Source organism: Lepidochelys kempii, chromosome 11 (genome assembly GCF_965140265.1).
Source record: "Lepidochelys kempii isolate rLepKem1 chromosome 11, rLepKem1.hap2, whole genome shotgun sequence".
NCBI classification, from domain to species: Eukaryota; Metazoa; Chordata; order Testudines; family Cheloniidae; genus Lepidochelys; species Lepidochelys kempii.
Window position 1 is genome coordinate 68,199,652 of NC_133266.1, and position 19,890 is coordinate 68,219,541.

At 44.3% G+C, this 19,890-nt stretch overlaps 1 protein-coding gene across 6 annotated transcripts in view; it reads right to left on the reverse strand.

The window, feature by feature from the left end:
• FN1 (fibronectin 1) overlaps window positions 1-19,890 on the reverse strand; it is a 67,408-nt gene that overhangs the window by 21,658 nt on the left and 25,860 nt on the right. For 4 of the 6 annotated variants that reach the window (XM_073306736.1, XM_073306739.1, XM_073306737.1 and 1 more), the window contains 15 exons: window positions 18,800-18,977; window positions 18,270-18,446; window positions 17,261-17,389; window positions 17,045-17,134; window positions 16,343-16,537; window positions 14,183-14,455; window positions 10,620-10,886; window positions 9,317-9,411; window positions 8,586-8,754; window positions 7,981-8,067; window positions 6,895-7,086; window positions 4,369-4,641; window positions 3,098-3,280; window positions 1,619-1,708; window positions 573-842 (listed from right to left, as the gene is read on the reverse strand). In XM_073306736.1, the coding sequence (XP_073162837.1) occupies window positions 573-842; window positions 1,619-1,708; window positions 3,098-3,280; window positions 4,369-4,641; window positions 6,895-7,086; window positions 7,981-8,067; window positions 8,586-8,754; window positions 9,317-9,411; window positions 10,620-10,886; window positions 14,183-14,455; window positions 16,343-16,537; window positions 17,045-17,134; window positions 17,261-17,389; window positions 18,270-18,446; window positions 18,800-18,977 (2,668 nt within the window). The remainder of the gene's footprint in view (window positions 1-572; window positions 843-1,618; window positions 1,709-3,097; window positions 3,281-4,368; window positions 4,642-6,894; window positions 7,087-7,980; window positions 8,068-8,585; window positions 8,755-9,316; window positions 9,412-10,619; window positions 10,887-14,182; window positions 14,456-16,342; window positions 16,538-17,044; window positions 17,135-17,260; window positions 17,390-18,269; window positions 18,447-18,799; window positions 18,978-19,890) is intronic. The other 2 variants (XM_073306741.1, XM_073306740.1) reach the window with 1 other exon arrangement.

The following is a 19,890-nucleotide window of genomic DNA, read 5'->3' on the forward strand; positions in this document are numbered from 1 at the left end:
CCTAAATGTGTCCCTCCTGCAGAAAATCCTAGGGGAGAGGGAAATTGCCCAGAGAACTCATTTCTGAAGGCTACTCCCCTCAGTGGGAGGGCTTTGATGTTTGCCATTGGAGGGCAAGAAGAAAGACCTCAATCCTCATGGGATCTACCAGCCCAGGAGCCAACCAGCAGCTCCCTGGGTTTTACCTTTGCTTTGGTAGTGTGATGCCCTGAGGCAGGCCCACCCAACGTCATTTAAAACAAAAGAATGTGCACAATGGACATTGGCCCGGGCTATCTGAATTAACACTTAACCTCTTCAGAAACTCCTTTGTATGATAAAATGCCTTGTCTCCTTAGCAGATAGATTTTCTGTGCTTTGGGCCTGATCCTAAGCTCATGGGAATCAGTGGGAGTCTGTCCACTGAACTCAGAGGCCTTTGAGTCAAGCCCCTTCTCCTCTAGCCAACTTTCTGCTCTGCTGTCAGTAGTTCACTTACTCGCCAGCCAGCCGCAAGGATTCAGTTTAACAACTTGTCGAGATGGGGCAGGAGAATTTCAATGTACATTTTTCTGGCTTGTTTCCAAACTGACCTGTTGTTTGCTGGCCAACCAAGGGCAAGCTCTCCTCTCTGCCGTTGACAGCAATAATGCTGACCACGTACTCTGACCCTGGAGCCAGGTTAGTGAGGGTGATGGAATTCCGAGAAGGTGGGACACGGTCTTCCCTGGGCCTGGTGCCGCTGTGTTCCAGATGGTGGCGAATTTTGTAGCCCGTGATGGTGGCACGAGGAGCAATCCAGTGCACAGTGAAAGAGTTGGCAGTTATATCCGAAAAGTCAATGCCACTTGGAGAATCAAGACCTGGTTGGGGCGGGAGGATCCCCAAGAAAAGGGAGGTTCAGTTTATTTGAATAACAGATACATTTATTTTGAAATGATGAGGGATTTCCCCAACCCCACCCCACGGTGGGATTTCAGAATCCTGCTTGCACTCCTGCCAAACACTGTTCACCACTGAACCTATAAATATGTAATGATCCGGGTCATACAGTGGTGTAAAAAACCCCACAGGAACATAGTTGCAAAAAATGGAATCTCATTGCAAGTTCAGTCCACATTTGGAGTCCTCTGAACTTGAGGTATTTGACAATTTTAAATGTTTGCCAAAACAAAAACACCCAGCCCTGGTTTCAGAGAACAGACAAAGCCAAAGTACAAAAACATCAGAATACTTCTGATACATGGTTGTAAAATGTCAGAGGGATACAGTGGATGGACCTGAACGTGACGTGTTTGGACACCTCTTGGGGGGACTGAACACTGGTCTTTTATTGGGCCAAACCCTCAGTGGATGTAAATTAGCATAGCCCCATTGAAGTCAGTTATACACCTTTTAATTAAAACCAATGGACGATCCGGCCCTTTGACCATTTTGCTCAGCACTTCCCAAGCTGTCTCTCTGCATCACTCCCTTAAAATCTTTTGTGCAATTCTCCAACAATATAACAATACATGTCAAGGAGAGCAAAATCTTAAAGGCTTTTATGTCCCCCCAGTGATCAGCGTTGTCCTATCCGTGAGTGGTTAACAGGAGGGATAGAAGCAAATGGACATTTTCCAAGCAGGTATCCACATACCTGTTTTCTGCACACCAGTCAGAGGGGTGCTTTCATGCTGCTCATAGACGCTGTAGACGCTCACCAGATATTCAGTGCCAGGCAGGAGACCTGAAGGATTAAACCACACATTCGCAATTGTCAGACTCTCAGAGCAACTGAAAAACCTCAGCAAATTCTAGCTGACACGGCTCAGTATGTGGAGCGACCGGTTTTTGATTAGCCTGGGCAAAACCTGAGCCCCATGGATAGCTAGACATCTGAATCCAGCTGACGCTTCAACAGTCTCTGCCATGGGAATGGCCTTTTGTTTCATGGAAGTTTTAGCCTGCAACAAGTGTTGGCGGGTTCCTTTTTTTATTGTTATTTGCCAAGGACATTATTTAGATGGGTTTGGCAGCAGGGATTAGTTTTCCATACAGGCCTCCTAGCTCTGAGCATTTAGTGATACACAGGGCCAGATCCTCAGCTGATGTAAACTGATGTAGCACCACTGACTTTCAGGGAAGCGATTTTCATTTACGCCAGCTAACAATGTGGTCCTTTATTTTTAAAGCAGGTGCTGTCTCTCCCTCAACCAACATGTCCAGTTTCTAGGGAAAGTCCTCCCAACAAAACTCAACTTTTGTATCAAGATGAGCAAATTAATTATATGCTTGTGAGAAATGCAAGAGACCAGTTACACTGTACTGCTGAAATTTCAGCTAGAGCATTTATTTTCCTTTCCAAAATCTAAAGACTCAAAGGGGACCTTTTGCTTATTTTGATCCTTTGTGTCTTCATCTAGACCGCTGCACTGCCAGTCATTGACTTTTTGTCAAACAAGATAGGCAATATGTACCTACTCTTAATGCCTAACCAGGTTCAACTGCCCCCCACCAGTATGATGAAGCATCGTCCTTGTCTTAGCATGAAAAGGTTTACATGGTTGGACTTTAACTTTGTTAAAACAATGAACCAAGTCCCTCGCTGGTGTAAATTAGCATAGCTCTATGGAAATCAACGAAGCTATGCCAATTTACACCAGCAGAGAATCTGGTCCATTATACTTATTCCAATCAATTTCTTGCTTTTCCTTCCCTTTATGCTGGGTCTCCAACAAGAAATTCACTGGAGAGCTGGGGTTCTGAATGTGTTCAGAGGATGGACCACATCTTCTGGGAAATTAACTCATGGACCAACTCACCTCCAATTCACAAACAGGAGAACCAGGTCTCCCCATTTCATGACTGCTCAATGTCCACGTGGCAGCTATTCCCATTAATACATAGGGGAGTAATATTAAGGAAAGTACTTTATGTATTTGTATCTATTTTAATGCAATGTAACTGCTGCAAACCAGGGGGAGGGAGCTAATACCATATGACCACAGCCAGCATATTGATCTACAGACCAGCAAGTGCTCTGCAGACCCGCCAACCATCAATGGACTTCAGCTTGAGCAATGCTGCTGTAGAGAAGTTCGTTACGTCCAGCTGACCTACGCAGGTAACCTCTTACTTGTTAAAACCACCATGTTGTCGGAGGGTGAAATGGTCAGCTCGGCAACATCTTCCTCTTTCTTCACAGGTGAGTAACGCACCAGGAAACTGGTCAGTTCAATGGATACTGGAGGAGTCCAGGTCACACGCATAGCATCTGGCCCCACGTTGGTGAAGCGCAGATCAGTGGGAGCAGGAACAGCTACATGCAAAGAATATTGTTGTTGTCGTTTTAACATTTTCTGGAAGGTGAGAGTTAACCAAGGTGGACGTTCAGGGAATCTACAATGTATCTCATGCAAAAAAGAAGCTACTGTGTCAGATCCATGCAAACATACTCCTAAGCTACATTTGGTTCCACTACAGTTAAAAACACTCAGGCTACTGGCAGGCTCCTTTCACCTCTTGCCAAATCGCTGATACTTAAATCTATTCTGTTGAGATAATTGGAAAACAAGGTGGCAGGTTTCTGTAATATTGGCCTTGCAGCTGCATCTTGGGTTAGAGAGACGTGGCCAAGAGAGGCTTAAGTTGCCATACAGCAGTTTACATATGAAAAAGTCATTTAATCCAAAACTGATACATGCATACATAGGGGAGGAGAGGATCCATTAAACCCTTCGCCTCTATGTCTACTTGTGTGTTTAAGGGTTTAGAACCTCCGCAGCTTATTCACATGTGACCGGGGTTTCATGCACAAACTAATTCTCAGTTCATCTTCTACCCATGCACTACAGAGAACCTTGACAGTGGGACATGCCTGTCACTAACGTGTGCTCAGGGAGCGATGTTTCTTCTCCATCTTTTAAGGCAAGAATTGAAGAATTGGGCCACCACCAAAAAAATACGAATAGCTCAAATGACTTGACCATTTAGCCATTTAGTCATTTAGTGTCAGGGGCTAAACCAAAGAGTGTCTCCAGAATTGTATCCACCCTTTGGGGGATCCCATCTCACTTTGGGGATTGTGATTCAGGATATTATATTTTGGGGATCATATAAGTCAAGTTTAACAGTGAAACCTGAAAAGCTAAAAAGCCAACATGAATAAGACCCTGCCTTTGCAGTTATCTGCAATATAAAAATGCAGTTCACGCACAGGGCTAAAAAAATGCCAACTGCATAGCCCTTCCCATCCTATATTTAAAACAGAAGCCGGTCCTTGTCCTTCCCTCCCCGCATCACAGTGAGTGGCTCAATTCTTCTCAGAGAAAGCCCCAGTCACCCTAGTAGTTAGTGACAGCATGAAACACCATCCAGGTCACAAACACGGAAGTTTTCAAAATTCACCCGTTTGCTGTGTCAGAGTGGTAGGGGCGCTCTCTCCGCCATTAATGAGTGTGATTACGCTGATGTCGTAATCAATGCCCGGCTCCAGGCCTGTGACTGTGTAGTATCCTACTGAGGAGTCCACAAAATCTTCAAAAATAGGGACACTTTCTCCTGCCGCAACTACCGTGATGCGGTAACCAATAATGGTGGAGGCGTTTAGTGGGGTCCACCTCAGGCCGATGCTTGTATCAGTTATGTCAACAAAGCTTAGGTCAGTGAGCTGGGGCACCTCTACTGAGTGCCAAGGGGAACAGCAAAGACACACAGAGGCAAAAGAAAAGAGGAGGGGGGGAAAATAAGGCAGTGTTCATCAGGTTACATGTCTTCACAGTGAGGAAACGGTCAAGCGATGATGGTGATATGCAATATTTTCCTACTGAGGGCCCAATTGTGCCACTCTTCTTTACACGAAATAGCACCTTGCAACATACAGAGGGCCAGATTACACAGGGAAAGAAGCTGACAGGAATGCAGGATTTCAGTGGGAGTTCGGTGCCGAAACACCTTTGAAGATCTGGACTCTGCCTGGTGGGATGTGCAAAAGCCTAAGTAGTTTAGGGTCCTAACTCCCACTGAACTTACTGTAAGGCTGAGACAATTGGGCCCTGAGGTGGTTTTTTAAAGGATTCTCTTAAAAGACACAATACTCAATTTTAGCATTTTTTAAAAAATTCTCTTGCCTGTTAATCTTTAAGCAAAAGAAAACTGGATTAGTGAGAACTGACCCTTGAGAATTTAAAAAAAAACCAAACAAACAGTCAGATTACTATGTCCAGCTTCAAATGTTCAGATCATAAAATCATCAACCCACTGGGGATGCTGAAATAACTGGAGTGAGCCGGATCCTGAGCTGGTGAAAACTGCTGTAGTTCTATTTTAAGTCAACGAAGGCAGCTGGTGTAAACCAGTGTATCTTTATTGACCGGAAAGAAGCCATGATGATTTTCACCAGCTGAGGTTCTGGCCCGGTATTCTTAAAGTCTGCTACAGCTGCAGCACGGGTGCTAAAACAAAAACCCCAAACTTGGGAGCAATAGAAAGCTTGCCTAGAAAAACTGTAAGTGGTTAAAAATGAGCTTTTCTAGGATATGGGTTTTCCATATGACACTCACAGCATCACTCAGCTCTGAATGTTATGCTAGGAGCAGGCTGTGGCTGAGAGAAACTGACTTGGTTTCTTAACCAAACTTGACAATCTCCAAACCAAGCCACTGAATTAGGATTCACTTGAATAACCTTCTAAATGCATCCTAGATGTTTGCAGAGTTAACAAGGCTATGGGATTTTTTCCGATGGACACTACCACTTCAGCAAAGCTTTTCTTTCCCAAATGTTAGACCCAACAGAAATCAGGGATTTTGCTTTGCCTTTAACTTACAGGCACCAGCTCTTCAGCTGGAACAAACAGACACTGTTCCTTTAAAGTCAACAGAACTGCACCAGCTCCAAGTCTGGCCCTGGGACTTTACGAACAGAATCCTGAAGTCAGTGGGAGCTGTGGATGCTGCTCCCTTCAGCAAGAAAGGACCTATGGCTTATTACACTTGCGATAGGATCATTATGAATTAGCTGGAAAAAGGAAATATCAGATAGAACTGGCACAATAGGCCGGTTTGCTTAATAACTGAGCAAAGATGTCTTGCTCTGTTATGAAAAACAAGTATTTTACAGAATAAAAAAGTGTAGCGAAATGTCCATTTTCTGTAAAATAACTATTTATCCTCATGGGCTGCATTTACTATATCACCTTTCAAAAATATAAAAAGACACAAAGGATGCCATTTTAGTGCTTTTTTCCCCCCCCATTAGAGCATGGTACAGGGTTAAAGCCGTTGTGGCTTTAATGATACAATGCTGCTACCGTAGATACCCACAGGAGTGCACGGTAACTCAGCGAAGCACAGAAATTCGAAAAGCAGGGTTAACAGCAAGCATTTGCCAAACACACAAGCTGGCACTGTTTCATGGCTTAGCGGAAACAAAGCCAAACAAAACCTTCACAAAGCAAAACTCCCCATCATTCAGGGATTCAGATGTTCATCGTACAACTGTGATTCTGGGACTACCAATGGAGGGTTACGTGGAGACATCCCAGTACGTCGTGAAATACCCACGAAGTAATCTGCCGCTAGCTCCTACCAGTGCTACGTTACATCCTGGCTTCCCCTTCTTCACCGCTGCAGGTCTGCTGGCTGGGGTACCATGGGGTGGAGTCAAGGCCCTGCCCATTCACCAGCCCACCTGTACAAGTGAGGCAGTGTACCAGTTCCGCAGAGACAGCTCTTTCCCTGCGGATGGGCTGCCAATGCGTAAGGGGGTATAAGGGGCCCCTTACTCACCTGCACTGGTGCGTAGGGCAAGTGACTACTTGCTGCTAGGGTCTAAGCCTGCAAATCCTCCACCACCAGTGTCAGCGGGAGGTCCAGACTGCTTACAAGGTTGGTCTGTTACAGTGACCGAGGCTGCTTCTCATCTTTCCATTACCTTGTGAGATGGTTTTGGAGATGGGGATGCTTTCCTTGTTGTCCTTGACAGAATAAACACTGACGTTGTACTCCAGGCCAGGGCTCAGATTTTCAAAGATGCAGGAATTCTGCTCTGCACTAACCACTTCCTCCAGGGTGTAACCCTGCTGCCCATTGGTAGGAACGGTGGTAACTCTGTACCCAGTGATGCCTGAAATACATAGATCACAGGAATCAATGCGGTGGATTTATTTAAACCAGGCTTGGATACAATCGCTCAGAGAAAATACAGATGATATTAAACAGATGCTCCCTGTCAACCTCAATTGGGCATGCAAGTGCTTGCTCGTCGCAAGAGCGGTCCGCTTTGCATTGACACATGAGATACATTTCCAAAGAAGTGTCCAATGGGGGCTTAGCTGCACAGCTCCCATGAGCATTAACAGGAGACACATGACTAGTTTCTAATGCACTCTTAGGAGTTGCCCAAAGCCAAAATTCTACTGACAAGAAATAGGAAACGTTACATCTCTCAGCTCAGGGGGGGGTTTCAAAGGCACTTAGCATTGGCCTACCAGTTCCCATTGAAGTCAAGGGAAATACTCCCATCCACATCAATGGGAGAAGAGTTAGGCCAAAGTTGGGTGCTTTGGAAAATGCCACACTCACTTTCAGTGAACTAACCCCACATTTTCCCTTCCTGCCAGAAACCCTCTTGGTCTTTGTTTCTTTATTTCAGACTATGTTAACTAGCAAGGATACTGGAGCAGTCTTCTCACTCCCCAAATCCTACCTGGCTTGAAAGGCAACCTCAATCACCCTTTGGAATGTCAGTGTTTGACATGGAAGGTACGGCTTTAAGAGACCTGTTACAGACCGTTTACATACAGGAATGCAGAACATTTGTATTCTATCAGATGATATTTGAATGTAACTGAAAACAACATATGCCAAAAGATGACATGGAAGCTAAACATTTAATCGGTGCCTGGTTAACAATCGCTGTGCCATCAGTTACACTAGTGTTAATCCAGAGTAAATCAGTGGAGTTATTCTTGATCTACACTTTTGTAATGCAGAGCCGTTTCTGACGCTATGTAATTACCTGGACTTGTGCTTCTATCCCAGGAGACGGTCAAGATTCCAGTGTCAGGGTTAGGCTCCAGATGCAGGTTAGTCGGTGGGGACAATGCTACAAGAAACCACGTGCATGATGAGTTGACAATCCCAAGAGTCATTTGAAAAACAAAAACAACCGAAGCCCTTAAAATTAAGAAATAACTAAAATAGCTTCTTTTCAGAGCTGTACTCTGACTTGCCCCATGCAGTAATGTTAGTGTCATCTGAGAATCAAAGGGAGAGCAGACTCCTTTGCGACTGAGAAGAGAGAAAATGACACACACGCGCACTGTTTTAGGGGTTTAGCAATACTACTGCTACTAATAATAATTCTTTTGGCGCTCAACTGAATTCAGGCCCAGATCTTACAGTGCTTTATAAAGGAAAATCATTAGCATTATTCTCATTAAATATAGGGAAGAACTGAGGCAAAGAGACTTGCCCAAGGCTATCCTGCAGTGGCAGAGCTGCAAATAGAATCCAGCCCTCCCAAGTCCTCCACTAGTACCCTACCCACTCAACCACACCACGACCTAGCAAAGTAGAGTTAGAGCATTACAGATAAGAAAGGGATATTCAGATGTGTCATACGTGTCGTTACTCTTTTGATGATCGGCGTGTCTCTGTCCTGACCGTCCATCAGGACTGAAATGCTGTAGACATACTCCACTCCAGGAGTCAGGCCAGAGATAACAATGCTACCAGACTCAGAAATCACCTCCCGTGGGGCTTCTCCGCCTTGACTTGGTCGCACACCCAGCTGTAGAGGAGAAGAAAGGGGGAAGGTTGCATTCCAGCCTCCCATATGAGCCATCGAGGTGCCTGTAAGCACACTTGACACATCCTCCAAAGTGATTAGCTGATTTGTTGTGGGGAGGTTAGCCTATGCTGGAACACAGAGGGCATGGATAGCCCTGTAGGCGGGTATGCCTCAAGGAACACAGCATCATGCAGCAGAATGGGACAGTGCAACCTCCTGGTGCCACGTGATGGACGATCTTCTCGAGGCCCCAAATATGGGCCTGATCCAAAGCCCACAGAAGTCAGGTGAAAGACTCCCATTGACTTCAATGGGCCTTGGAGCAGGCGTGTGTGAGCATCACCTCCTTTGCTTAAATATGTTAACCCCTGAATAGTCACTTCAGATTAAGAACACAAGGCACTGCCCTGCTGTACTCAGTACTTCCATATTTGTCACTACCCTTCTTTCCCCAAACCATCGTCTATGGCCATTCGTTCTTAACTGGTCCGAGCTGGGTGACAGCTAATGGAATTAAGCAATAGAGAGCAAAACAGATCCAAAGGCTTCAGTGGGAAAATACCTTGAAACCAATCCTTGGCGCAGGTGTCCAGGTAACAACAATAGAAGTTTCTGTCACTTCTGTGTTATAGGGAGGGATAGAGCCCATGGACTGCACTGTGAAAGGAACAGAAAAAACGGAGTTCAAACTCAGCGCTACCCAGAGAGTTACAGAAATCTGTAACTCTGTGGGTAGCCCTTTGTGATGTTTAGGGGCGGGGGGGGGGGAGGAAGGGGTGTCAATGTTTGTTACCATTTACAATATTTGTTTTCAGGGTTCATAATTTGGTTGATCCTAGCATATATTCACAGACTTAGCACAGAAAAAGCTTTGGCTGAGATTTTGCATTTTATTCTTTAAAATACTGTCAATTCAATTTAAAAAGTATACAATTACACAACACATTCCTAACCTGGAATGGACTCAGTCCAATCAAGTAGATGTGAAAGGCAATAGCTTTCTTTATCTGACCCACACAGTGTCCTCACCACTAAGGCAGACACTATGGGCCAAGTGCATCTCTGGTGTAACTTTACTGAAGTCAATAATATTACAGCAGGGATAAATGTGGATGCTTGGTCTTAACTTCACACTGATATAAAACCCACACACTCCATTGAACAAAGGATGTGGTTATCAGCCTTATCGATGAGAGGTTTTGATTTTTGTTTATATCACAGCTTCATCATTATTTGAATAGCAAAATCTATCTATTCTTTTTACAAGCATGCAGTGGTTCTTAACGAACTCATCATAACCCTAAAATCTTTGGGAAGAAACAGCCCTTTTATCTACTACTCATTCTCTTCAACCACTAGCTAACACACCAGAAAGGCTCAAACATAGAACTGTCTGAAAATGCTTTTTGAGGAAAAATGGCTTTTTCATCAAAATGCACAGTTCCATGGGAAATGTCAGCTTTTAATGATATTTTTTTCCCTGGGTTTTCACCGCAAAATTTGAAAATCCAACTAACAATCAAAATCCATTGGGTGAAACTAAAAACGTATGCTTGCCTGAAATGTGCTGGTGTTTGGGGTTGCCGACAGCTGACACTTTGGAAATCTTCAGCTTTAGATTTGTTTTTCAACAAAAAGCTGGAACATTTCATCAGAAATTTCTCATTGAAATGAAACATTTTTTGGTTTTTGCCTAAATTTCTTATGGAGTACGGGGGGGAACCATTTCCCGAGTAGCTCCAGTCAAATATTATTTCAAAGGACTTATTTTGAAAGACGAGTTAGAGGGGCCGGTTTCAAATGCAGTCTACATTTTTGAAGATGACAGTGTCATTGGTAAATGAATAAGCACCCATCATGCTTACGAGTAGTGAAGATTGCAGTTTCTCTGCTGCTTTGCTGGTTGCCTTTCACCGCCACAAGGTAGACAGTGTACTCGGACCCAGGCTGCAGGTTCCTCAGTGTGTATTTGGTGGCAGATGGCCCCACGTTGTACTGCTTTTGTTGGCCTCCTCTTGTGGGACCTGCAGTCAGTTGGTATCCTGTGATCGGAGCACGCGGTGGAGTCCAGGTCACTAACACTGCAGACTCAGTAACGTTGTCAAACCTTAGGTTGGTGGGAGCATCAAGTTCTAGAAGAAAATGCAACGTGTGAATTAACAGTTCTTCCATGGGTTTAAGCCTAAAGCTAGGCTTTCTTTTGAAAAATCTTGGGTGTCATTTTTTAAAAATACCAAAACATATGCACCAATTTTAATTAAAAAACACCACCACATTTCTGGGGAGGAATACGTTAATCTAAAATAGTCAAGCGGGGGACTATGCTGTAAAATAACCCTATGCAGGCTTCTCTCTCCTATATGAATTATACAAGGGTTTTGGAATGTTTCCTGTGTCTCCATACTGGTATTCTTTTTATCCTTAGGTGCTTTGCTATGTCAGGACCTTTAAGTATGTGCTTAAGGTTATGTACGTACTTAGGTGGTGTGCTGGATCCAGACCAAAACAAATGCAGCAGAGCTGTTAACCCCTGACAAAATGCTTACTTATAGGAATTAAGGTCCAGGAAAGGTCCTGGGAAAAAGCAAGCCCAATGGGAGTTAGGCATCTGAATACCTTTAAAAAGCTGGCCCTATGTTGCTTAGTGCAGTAGTTTTCAACTTTTCCATGCCACAATCCCATGTTGCAGCTAGCATCAGTCAAAAAATGTTCCATCTACACATTTTTTTAAAATGGAACATAGTTTGACTAAATGGAAATCTGTGGAAAAAAAATGGTTAATGGAACCTACCCCTCCAAAAAAAAAAAAAAAAAAAAAAAAAGTCAGTTTTTGGGTTCTCAGGCCTGGTCTATACTGGCATGGGGGATTGATCTAAGTTACACAACTTCAGCTACGTGAATACCGTAGTTCAAGTCGACGTATTTAGACCTACTCACCGCGGTGTCTTCACTGCGGTGAGTCGACTGCTGCTGCTCCCCCGTTGACTCTGCCTGCACCTCTCGTGGCGGTGGAGTACAGGAGTCGGTGGGAGAGCGCTCGGGGGTCGATTTATCGCGTCTAGACTAGACGCGATAAATGGACCCCTGCTGGATCGATCGCTGCCCGCCAATCAGCGGGTAGTATAGACATACACTCAGTGTTTTAATTTTTATCAAAAAATTTTGGGGAGGGAAAAAATAACTCCCTTCCCCACCCCTGTCTATAAAGAAAAGAAGGATGGTCATAAAGAAAGGGAGAGTTATTGCGACCCTCCTCAAGCCTGTTAATGATCCTCACGTTGAGAACCAGCGATTTAGAGGATCTGAAGCTCTACTGACACTCGGGCTTGTTCTGCACACAAAATGACAGTGTTGTATCTCTCTCTCGTATGTAGACCTATACCAGTACAGAATTTGACCGGTCAGCTGTGTTAGGCTTTTATCACTTCTTCCACCCATGCAAAACAGATTAAAAAAAGCACACACGATCATAGCTTATTTGTAGGCCACTGTTTAACGGAAGGACAAAGGGAGAAGCAAGTTTGCACCATGGGAAGACTTTTGCTGGAGAGTTTGTCTTGGGCAACCTGACTTATTTCTTTTTCCCAGGACTTTCAATCACAGGACACAATGCATCTGAATACTTTTAGCAATGTGGTTAAGACAAAGCAGTTAAGTGGATGATCACAGCCTATGAAAAACAATTCCAGATGTGTGTTACAAGGTCTATGCAGGCCTATTCAAATGGCTAGGCTCAGCTTCACATTCCAAATAAACATTTGGAGACAGTTTTGCAAAAGAGCTCAGCTCCCATTTAGGCACCTACATGAAGTGGGCAGATTTTCAGAAGCGCTATGCACCCGGCAAACCCCAATGAGAACAAACACTGGAAATTTTAGGTCTCAATGGGAGCTGAGCTCTGGGGGAAAATCTGGCCACTTGAGGTTTTTTTTTTGGTAAACAGCAAAGGAAATTCAGGTTGGGATTTTCAAAAAGGGTTTTCAATGGGATTTGTGCTCCTAAGTCATGTAGATGCTTTTGAAAATGTCCGGGCACCTAAACTTATTCCTTCTGAGGAAATGAAATAAGATCAAAACGTCTTTTGCTTCTCTCTTTTAGACACTCTGGGGCAGACTTTCAACAGTGAGAACAACCGTTCAGAATATGAGATCAATGAGAGCTGAGCCCTTTTGAAAGCCTGGCCCTGTGTGGAACTTCAGGATCAAAAACTGGGACACTGTTGTGGCCACTCTTTCAGGGTTGTGAAATACTCACAAGAGCCACATTCTGACGTTCTTTGATCGGCTTCCCTTGGGTTGGGAAAACACTTCAATAGCCATACCTAGCTGTTACACAGCGCTTGTCATCAGTAGATCTCAAAGCACTTTACAAAGGAGGTCAGTATCATTATATCCATTTTACAGATGGGGAAATCAAAGAGATGCGGAGCTTCACCTCTTTCCTTTGCATCCTTCAGTTGCTTGCTTCCAGCCTCTCTATGGTTGTGGGAAGCAAGGGACAGAGGGACTGCCAGGAAGTCCCCTTCTCCTCACACCAAGGAGCCAGAGGAGCGGTTTTGCAATGCACTGACTGGGCCACGGATACTGTACTGTCGTCATTGACAAAATCATGAGAGGCTTTGACCTTGAACACTGATTAGTGGGAAACACGCACTCCCTATGGGCCTGATCCGAAGTCCCATTGAAATCAATGCAAAAAACGTCCACAGACTTCAGTGGACTTTGAACAAAGCTCTGTGTGACAACAGTGAAACAGGGCTGTAAAAACACTTTCTAGCAGGGGAGCCAGAGGTCTTGAATAAACGTTTTGTACCCCCAACGTTTTGATTGATGAGGCAATTCATGCCTCCTGAAAGGAGTAGCAGGACATCGTATCATGAACCAGGACTGACATGGTAACATTGGGATGTATTGTCACTTTAACTATGTGCCGATTCCTGTTCTTAGAGATACACGCACAGCTCCTGTGGCAGTCAATGAAAGCCAAGCGTGCAGCAATCAGCATTTAGATTGGGACGTACAAACGCAGTCTAAGCAAGCTAGGCTCCCAAATCCCATTGAAATTCACCCTTAGGTGCCTTTGAAAAGTCACAGCCTCAGACCTTTGCTAGCAATGAGCCAGAAGGGCACATACCTTCTCAATCAATTAAAAAAGAAAAAAAGAGAGAACTCCAGCCACATTAAATTGTTTCCAAACACCATGAGAGTTAAACCCCTATCAGAAAGCACTGGAAGAGAATACATCTATTAAGGAGATCAATACGTGATCAGCTGAATTCTCAGCCCCCATCATTTTGCTTATTGGGTGCTGCATGGCTAAATTGAACTGTTTCACTTTAAGTGATGTATTTACATGTTACTCTAAAGGAGGGGAAAAGAGTCACTTCCAAGTCCATAAAAAAAAAAAACCATCAAGGAAAGACACTTACTAGTCGTTTGCTCTCCAGTCAATGGCTTGCTCTCCCGGCCCTGGAGCACTGCAAAGACCTTGAAGAGATAGGTCGTTCCAGGTAAAAGGTCAGTGACCTCAGCAAAGTAATTCCTGGTAGTAGGCAGTTTCTGTCCTTGTACACCAGGGCGGTTAACTGGGAGGACTTCCACCCGATAGCCAGACACCGTGCTCGATGGTGGGGTCCATATGATGGTGATTTTGACATCGGTGACTTCCACAAACTGTAGCTCCTTGGGTGAAGGAACATCATCTGACAGAAGAGAAACATTCAGTAATACAGAAGGATTCCTTACAGAATGGTAAAGGTGACTCCAGGAATAAGGTACGGAACAAGGAAGAAGAAGTGAGTTCTCACTGAATAACTAAACTCTTAGACGTTTGACTGAGACCAGAAACTGTCAAATAAGCCCTATCTTAAGAAATGATTTTACAAAAATACCTGAGTCTACTGTACATCTGAAATTACATTGGGTGGCTTAGAAGATTTTAGTCTAAGCTTTACACACGATTATTTGTTGGCACAAAATTAAAACTGAAAAAGCAAATGCACATAACAGCAGAATGTCGACTCTGTAGAGAGCCACAAGTTTGAGAAAAACAACAAAAAACCCATCACTGGAAACAAGAAGTTATTTTGCTAATTAAGAAGAAAAAGGCTTTAATGAATGATTGGAGAGTCTATATATTAATTTTAAATCCAATACCTTTATAATTAAACAACTACAGGGCATGACCCCAGCCTCACTGAAGTCAGCAGTAAAACTCCCACTGGCTTCAATGGTGCAGTATCAGAGCCGTTGTGGAGTCTTATATTCAACTGAGGTTTCTGATTACTTGTGCAAATGAGTTACACGATGCCTTATGGTTAACCAATACAAACATCGATAATTCTCAGACTATATGAATGACAAATCATAAAATCATTGGGCCTACCTAGTTCATTCCTGGCATTGTTCTCATCGCAAGAACATCCAATTCCACTCTCACCACACCGGCCCTAATTCTTTCAGAACATTTCTTTTTGGTTCTGTTATACAGCCTAATTGATTCCTTTTTTTTACATCAAGGGCAATTTTGTTTCAAACTTCGGTGCCTACAGTTAAGCTCCCAAATCCCTAAGTGCTGAGCAATTTCCACTCCTAATGACTTCAGCAGGGGCTCAGTACCTGAAAAAAATCTGGTTAATTATTCAGGTGTTTAAATATGGATCAGGGTACCAAACCCTAGACATCTGAAGTATCATGGCAACAAGACACCCTTTCAATACTGGTAACATTATCTCACACGAGAATCTTTATGACGACTTAGAAAAATCTGTTGAGATTTTCCCTTTGCCTAGACATGGTCTGACAACATGGATCAGCCTTTTGACTGGCCCGTCATCCTACTGCTAGCTATTAATATTATTTATTCTTTGTACTGCAGTAAGCACCTAGGAGTCCTAGTTATGGATCCCACAGAACAAAAAGATGAGCTCTGCATAAGTGGTCTTGCATCGACTTCGCTGTGTACGTGTCTTCACTTCAGTTTGGCTCCCATTGACGCCAAGTTCCTCTCTGCGCCAGGTTAATACTGCAATCTCCCCCAAGCACCACAGAGTCGTGGCTGATGTAATTAGATCCATGCAGTGTCACTGTAGACACTGCTTTGCTTACATCGACGCTTCCCGGCTTTCGGGAGCCATCCCACAACGTCCCACGCTGATGATACAATCAATACGAGCGCTCCTAGTGAGGACGTGCGCCCCCGACACAAGGTGGGCACACACACAAGTGATTTAATAGCCGTGGGGGTCGTATGCTGATGTAAGCTAGGTCGACATAATTTTGTAGTGTGGACGTGGCCTAAATAAGCATTAAGTCTCTGCTAATGAAAACAAGTGATCCCAAAGTGGTCATCTCTGATTAGCAGAAAGCCGCATTTGACTTTAATATGTCAATGTTTAAAGCTTGTACATGAGCTAAACATTGGCGAGGTTTCTGGTAAAGGACACTGTTGATTGTATGCCCTTTGCTGGTGGTCCAATTACAGCTAAAGCAGGACTCCAGAGACTGCATTTTTCTTTTCATTTGGCCCTGCTGTGTCTGACGAATTGCTTTGGAATGAACAATATCCCAGGAAGCATGCTGGCTATTACCTTTGGGTGGGATGCCCGTGGTTTCCTGCTGGATAAAGACAGGAGTACTCTCTTGATTTTCTTCCACTGCATAGATGGTGATGTTATACTGAACCCCAGGCATTAAGTCACTGAGGGTCACAGAGGTAGCGGTGTCGGGCAAGTTGAGCTCCGTGCTACTACCTTCCACTGATGGGGTATAGACAATTCGGTAGCCTAATGTGACAAAACAGACATGATCACCAGACACAATCACTATCACCAGCACAAGGAACTGTAAAAATAAGATATGAACACATTTTCCCCCAGGGATCCAAAAAACACCCCTGAACTTTTAAGAATATGCGTCCCAGGTTTGTTATGGGGATGATGTGGGGGCAGACAGAGGCCATGGGTGCAGAGGATAGTGGGGTTGCCGTTAGTCAAACCTGGATCTGCAAGTGAACCCGCAGAATCAGTTGTCACCCAGCCCACTGAACTAGGCTTCAAACCAGGGTTCAAACTGGAAAACCCATCAGGAATGAAACAGGCTCCTTGCAGCCTGCCTGCAAGGGGCATCTTGTACTCCCCATTTGTCTGAAAAACACTTTCCATGTGGCGTCCCAGGGTGGACAGAATTGCTCATCTGCTCTGTGGCGCTTTGTATGTTCCTCTCTTCTGAATGTCAGGTTTTGCAAACATTCCCTCAACAGTTTAAAATAGTTACATGTAAATGAGGCAGACCTGTGATGGGAGCTTGTGGTCTGCTCCAGCTAACGACTATTGAAGTGTCATCAACTTTATCCACGTTATGTTTGGGAGGTGCATCAGGTGCTGTTTAAAAGAGGTGAAGGGAATAACAGATGAGAAAAGCGAGTGATGCCAAGACATGTCAGAACATCTGAGAACAATCCACAGAACAGAGACTTCCAAAGCCAAGCAGCACATCCCAACATGTACCTGTTGTCTGGGAAGTAGACAGGATCAGATTCTGTTCTCCTTCTTCTGAGATCTGATAGACGTTGATGATGTACTTACGTCCAGGTAGCAAGTCCGGGATGTTAACAGAGGTGGCTGTGCTCGGGAGATCTTTGCAAAAAAAGAAAATAGAAAAGACTTTGCAATGTTGCTTTTTTCTCACCAAACAAACCAACCAAAAACTCTGGGTTGGTTCTGTCGACTCACAATTTTCTTGTGATAACATTTGCTTGGTCTGAGCCTGCTCTCTAGTCCCATCACAAAGCCCCAGAGTCTAGGACAGTTCTCTACAACTGGCAGGCTACTTAGAAGAAGGTCGGGGCACGGACTAGCCAGGGGAGACCAGGTCAGCCGTAAGGTGCAGTGGCAGGTTTGCACAGCAACCAATTGCACTCTGCCTGACTTTAGCTGCTGCTATGAGTCCAGCACTGATTTGACACCAATTCGCACCCTGATTTGCTAGTTGTCAGGGAGGGTTTGAAGAATTATCTGGGTGGTTCATGCATAATTCATATTAAACATTCAGAGGGGGCAGCAGCTGAATGGAAAATCAATCAGAGAATGTTGTCCGTTCCCTCAGAGTCTTTTCCGGAGCACAACTCCTGGTAGTGTTTAAACACTATCCTCATAATGCTCCTGTGAAATATTACCATCCCCGTTTTAGAGAGAGAACTGAGAAACGGAGAGACTAAAGTTGACCAGCCCATGGTCACACAGAGCCCCTACGGCAGAGAGAGGGATGAAACCGAGATCTCCTGAATCGCAGCCTAGTGCTTTAACCCCCAGCCCATCCTTCCCAGCTCGTCGAATATGCGGATATTCCAGAATGTGGAGATCTCAATGGAAAAAAATATTAAACAAGAGTTAGTCAGATCTTCAAAAAAAGGATGGTTCTAAGAATTCACACGGATAGAAGAGTAGGAGAAGCAACTCCCCACCACAGAGCTACACTAATCTACCCTGGCCAAACAGGTTCAAACATCTGCCTTACCAAGGTACTGTGGCTCATCGCCCTCCTCACTAAGTTCATACTCAACGCGGAATCCTGAGACAGTGTCAGAGGCGGAAACCCAGGAGACTACAAAACTACTTGCTGTAATTTCTGTGACCGATTCAGAGGTAGCAACCACAGGAGAAAGTGGAGTTGTCTCTCCTGAAAGGGTGTTGCCTGCAAAGGAAAACAGATGCGGAGATGTCAGAAAGTATTACTTGAATTAACAAATACCAACCCAAAAGAAATGAAGGGACAGCTCCTCAGCTGGGGTTAACTGACATGGGTCTATCATCTTCAGCGGAGCTCTGTCGATTTACGCCAGCTAGGATCTAGGCGTACCTATTACCTTTCTAAAAAGGCAAGTACGCAGTGTGGCAAATAAGCAAAAAAAACCAGTCTATTATAATATCCACAGAGGATGCAGCTGAATTTTTCACAGGAAACAAATAACTTAGGAAACGATCGTACAAGGAAGTAAAGTGTAGGACAGCGGCTGTATGGAAATACGGTTTCATACGGTTACTTACTAGAAATAGGTGTCGTACTAGTGGTGGTAAAATCAAAGCGTGTGACCTCTCTGTGTCCATATTGCTGCACGCTGATGAGCTGCCCTTCATACAACACCCCAGGTTTCAGGCCTGAGATAGTGTGGGAGTTCAAGTGACCTGGAATGGTGGCTTCTTTCCACACCACTCTCTGGTTTTTCTAAGAGAACAAAGACATCCAATACCATGAAAGAGACCCCCAAAGCTCAAGAGCAGAAATCTCAAATTATGCTTTGATATGGCAGCCGATCACGGTGGCATCTGGAAGCCTATGTCTGTGGCAGGACTAATATCAGGATGAACAAAAGTCCTCAGGAGGAGGAGGGGCTAGCAGTGCACTGTGGCCCTCCAGAGGCATTTAGCTGTGGTTAATGTATAATGGGATACTGGATAACGATCCTGTTAAAATTAGGGATATGCCCTGAGATTTTAATGGTTCTCCTTTGAAAAGGTTTAAGCAGCAATATATACCCAGCGATCAATCAAGAAGCTAGAAAAGTCAGCCAGCAATTCTACAGCAGGTACAATATTTGGAGATCATCCAGTAACACACTGAGCTACCCTCTGACAACAATGCTCAGCAAGATTCTTCCCCTCTGACCCACACTTGATTTCTACGGGAAGTGCTAAACTAAATCCCCACCTTGCTAAGGTCAGGCCCCCAGTGTTTAAAGCCCATTTCATTAAGGAAGTCCAAAGTCCTTATCCAAAGTCCATCGAAATCAGTGGAAAGATTCCAACGGACTTCAAGGGGCTTTGGACCAGGCCCAGATTGCTCTCGTAACGCCAAGCGGTGGGTATGCACCAACATGTTTAATGGATGAGTAGGCATCTATAAAGAGTGTTGTCTGGGGGCACTGTCAGACGACTCATTTGCATTGGTTAAATTGAATCATTCTTAAATATGAATAAGCCAGCAAGCTGTGGCTAACCAGTTTTGGCTCAGACTTTACAGAAGGCAATGACTTGTGTTTATTTAATCTGCTGCCAGATGTTTACATCTTTGTATCCTGCTCATTTCTACCTCCTCGTTATGGTGATACAATCTGTCCCAGTTGTTCCAGTAATATGTC